Below are 4,118 nucleotides of genomic sequence, written 5' to 3'. Positions count from 1 at the left end.
TAACGAAGATCTGGTGTTCGCTGGCTCTTGGTTCATTCCTTGAAATAGCCTTGCATCCACCGGGGATTATCATGCATAGATATGTAACCATGCAACTTATTAATGTACTGAAGGAAGCGTATTTAAATTTAAATAAATGTCCTCATGAAGCCTCTACGTGCTAGGCTTTGTCGCTTGAGAATACAATTAATATTATTAACTAACTGACTTACTCCGGCTTTGGTAGAGTGAAATTTCGGAATATTTTTCCTTAGTGCGTAGTAGTCTATAAAGAGAACATAATACAAAGTCTTAAGTTTCTAGATACAAACAAACACACACACACACAAAACACGCGTGTACAAATTCACTAGCTTAGAATGGAAGGAAATAATTTCCTCGATTCGGGAAATCCTAGTGTGAAAACACACCCCCATTATCTAGTTGTAACAAGTGTGAATTAAAAATGTAGGTATAACATCCCCGACAAGTGAAGTTACAGTAACTAGAAAAGAGCTGATAACTTTCAAACGGCTGAACCGATTTTCTTGGATTATAGCTAAGAACACTCTCGATCAAGCCACCTTTCAAACAAAAAAAACTTAATTAAAATCGGTTCATTAGTTTAGGAGCTACGATGCCACAGACAAATACACAGATACACACGTCAAACTTATAACAGCCCTCTTTTTGGGTCGGGGGTTAAGAATCAACCTATCTTATTGTGATTCCCGAAATAAATAAATTTAGAATTATGAATTAGATGTTATTCAGTCAGTACCTCAAAGTAAACATTTTATTCAAGTTTTCAAAAGTCGCTTTATATTATACGCATCAAATTAGTCAAGAACTATCTACCTATAACTACCAATTACTTTGTTATCTAAGTAAATAATAGCTTTCGTCATGAGTTAGATGGTACCACAGCTATCTATTAGGCTTCTTTGTTTTTTAGGCTTGAAAACCATGGAGGTATCAAGTGAATAATAATTTCGTACCTACTTACCCGAAGACATTAACATTGTTGTGTACTCAGCTTGAACGTGGCTATGGTCAGAAAAATATATTATAACTGAAAACAAAAGTTACTAACGTACTCATATTGGAGAAAAACATCTGTTTCAATAAGTACTTAATAGTTTTCTGAATATTTATCAAATTTTGTCAGAAATAATTTGAGAACAAGGCAAATTTACGTCAGTATAATATATTATTTTAGTAAACTTCACTTACTATTTTCGAACATGGCTGGTTCCAATATCATTTTAGTTCCTAAGGTTATTTTTAAAGCATAGTTTAGAACCTATCAATAGTGTTTTAGTTCGAAACTTCCTTGTTTCTGTTTTTGCGATTGAGTAACAAACATACAAATGTACAATATTATTTATATATATAAAATTAATATCCACTGAAATACCTAATCAGATTAGAAGCATCAGTACTGCCACAGTATAGCGTTGGTGTTCGTCCGTAACCGTCCCCACTAACTGCTCGTTTGGTTTTTCTGCGCGACAGTCATATTATTTCCTTTTTTATCATTACTTATCCGATAAGATATATGGGTTCGATATGGTCTTTTATCTAAATAATTTAGAAATATCAATAACGTCTAAAATACAAACGTATAATATGTTGTGTTAGTATTGTGTTAGTGCCATAAAATTAAGACATGAAAATGAGATATAACTTAATATCATTTAAAACTTTCTTTTATATTATAACATTTTCTATGTTGATCTTACTATATTTATCCTTGAATGATTTAAAAACGCAAAACGAGATTCTATTTATTAAAAGAATGGAGGGAGTCGAAAACACTATGGAAAAGGTACTGCAACATTTAGACAAAAACATAGAAGATGATAAAGCAAATTCAAAACCTAAGTTGGAACTTAAATATATATTGCAGTGGACATCTCCGAAAAATGTACCATTTGTGTACATGGGCGAAGGCCAAAAAGGGTTTATAGATAGAAATTGCACTTTTACAAATTGCTATGTGACCAGCAATAGGACTTATCTCGGTGATTACACTAAGTTTGACGTAATTGCATTTTGTGGCCCAGAAGCAGTACGTATGAGTAAGAATTCTTTACCAGAGAGAAGATCACCTCATCAAAAGTTTTCATTTGCGAGCATAGAGTCCTCCGACTACTATCCAGTATGTTCTGATAAACTAAACAATGTCTTTAACTGGACTTGGACATACAAATTAGAGTCGGAAGCTAAATGGGGTTATATAGTAGTGAGAGATGCCAATCATAACATTATAGGACCTAAAAAAAACATGCATTGGTTGAGATTGGCAGAAATGGGTCCAGTTAGTGAGGAATTAAAAAAGAAATTAAAAAAGAAAACTAAGGCAGCAGCATGGTTTGTATCAAACTGCTATTCGAAGAGTGGCCGAGAAAGATTTGTCAAAGAGTTACAAGCGGCGCTTAAGAAGTATAATTTAAACGTAGATATTTATGGAACATGTGGCCCTCTAAAATGTTCTAGAGATAATCAAGATGATTGCAACAAAATGCTTAGCAATGATTATTATTTTTATCTATCTTTTGAAAATTCGTTTGCTGAAGATTATGTTACTGAGAAGTTACTATATCCGTTACAGCATGATGCTATCCCAATTGTGTTTGGTGGTGCCAATTATACTAGGTAATTTTATGCATTGCTAGTTGATGACCGCGATGTTTTTTATGATATTTTATCAATAATCATTAGTACTATCAAATGTCTTCTTGCTAGCGTAATTGTTACACCCTATGAACCTGTGAACATATTTTTCATTTACAGATTCATGCCAGATGGGATTTATTTGAATGCCAGGGAATTAGGTGCTGAAAAGTTAGCAGCAAAAATGAACGAGCTCATTCAAAACCCTGATTCGTATGCAGAGTATTTTAGATGGAAGAAACATTATTCATTCTACAGAAGATATGAAAGTATAGAAACAGATGACTACTGTAGCTTCTGTACTATTCTGAATAACGAAGAGCTAGTGAAACGGACAAGTATATACGAGGACTTCAGACATTGGTGGGATCCACCAGGGCGGTGTTGAGAGTGGTTTGGAAGTTTACATTTAAGTCTAATTTATATTTCTTTCATAAGATGATTAACGAAATAAAACTGGCCTTAGTTATGTTGTTAACGAAATGAATATTTCCACATCTACTGACTGTAGAAGTAAGGCTTCTTCAGTAAGTTAAGATGTGTAAGACTGTAATTCAAATTCAAATTCATTTTTATTCAATTAAACTTTTACAAGTGCTTTTGAATCGTCAAAATAATCTACCACTGGTTCGGAATGCTGTTCCTACCGAGAAGAACCAGCAAGAAACTCGGCGGTTGCTCTTTTCAAATGTACAATTTACAATAATATGCCATACTGTATACAAGCAATTGCAGCGCCGTGTATTACTGGAGCGCATCAAATCCAAGCTTTTTTGTCATTTACATAATCTTCGATTGTATAATAAGCTTTTTTCAGGAGCATACTTTTAATAGATTTTTTAAACTTGTGTAAAGGCAAGTCTAAAATTGATTGTGGAATTTTATTATAAAATATTACACTCATTCCCACAAACGATTTCCCAACTTTCCTGAGGCGGAGCGTAGGATATGCGAGCCTATCACGGTTTCTAGATTGCCGGTCGTGGAAATCACCGATTTTTTTGTAGAAGTGGAAAAAATAAAAGCTGTAGGAAAATCAAATATTCAAGCAAACTGGTGGGTCTTACAAGAAGTGTTTAGTTTGACGTCGTAAATCTAAACGGTTTGAAAATTAAAACTGAAAGAATAATTATAATTAGCACTCTGATTCTGATTGATAAAAGTAGTACGTATCTAACGAGGTAGTATTTGTGAAGTATTTAGGTGCTTAGTAAAGTGATACATGATAGGAAATATCAATATTTCTTTATTGTGTCGATCAATTAAAGTGTGTATGATAGATTTTATTAGGCATAATTTATAATTTGGTTTAACTATTTCATTATTACTACAGTAATACTTAATTTAATATATAAAAAGATTTTTCGAAATTCCCACGAAAGCGAAGCCACGGTGGACGGTAGCGTTTTTAACCGTCGACCCAAAAAGAGGGGTGTTATAAGTTTGACGTGTGTATCTGTGTA

At 33.3% G+C, this 4,118-nt stretch overlaps 1 protein-coding gene across 1 annotated transcript; it reads left to right on the top strand.

Moving 5' to 3' along the window:
• The first annotated feature begins 1,415 nt into the window (after positions 1 to 1,415).
• Positions 1,416 to 3,276, top strand: LOC123871653 (alpha-(1,3)-fucosyltransferase C-like). Its single transcript, XM_045915566.1, has 2 exons — positions 1,416 to 2,637; positions 2,776 to 3,276. The coding sequence occupies exons 1-2, from the start codon at positions 1,649 to 1,651 to the stop codon at positions 3,041 to 3,043; spliced, it is 1,257 nt and encodes a 418-aa protein (XP_045771522.1). The 5' UTR covers positions 1,416 to 1,648; the 3' UTR covers positions 3,044 to 3,276.
• The last annotated feature ends 842 nt before the right edge of the window (positions 3,277 to 4,118 follow it).

The sequence above is a fragment of the Maniola jurtina genome, chromosome 14, assembly GCF_905333055.1.
Source record: "Maniola jurtina chromosome 14, ilManJurt1.1, whole genome shotgun sequence".
NCBI lineage: Eukaryota > Metazoa > Arthropoda > Insecta > Lepidoptera > Nymphalidae > Maniola > Maniola jurtina.
This window is presented reverse-complemented; position numbering and strand designations above follow the sequence as displayed.

Coding starts and splice junctions, on each gene's coding strand:
- LOC123871653 (XM_045915566.1), top strand. CDS start 1,649: ATGAAAATGAGATATAACTTAATATCATTTAAAACTTTCTTTTATATT. Junction 2,638..2,775: donor GGTGGTGCCAATTATACTAG/GTAATTTTATGC, acceptor TTTCATTTACAG/ATTCATGCCAGATGGGATTT.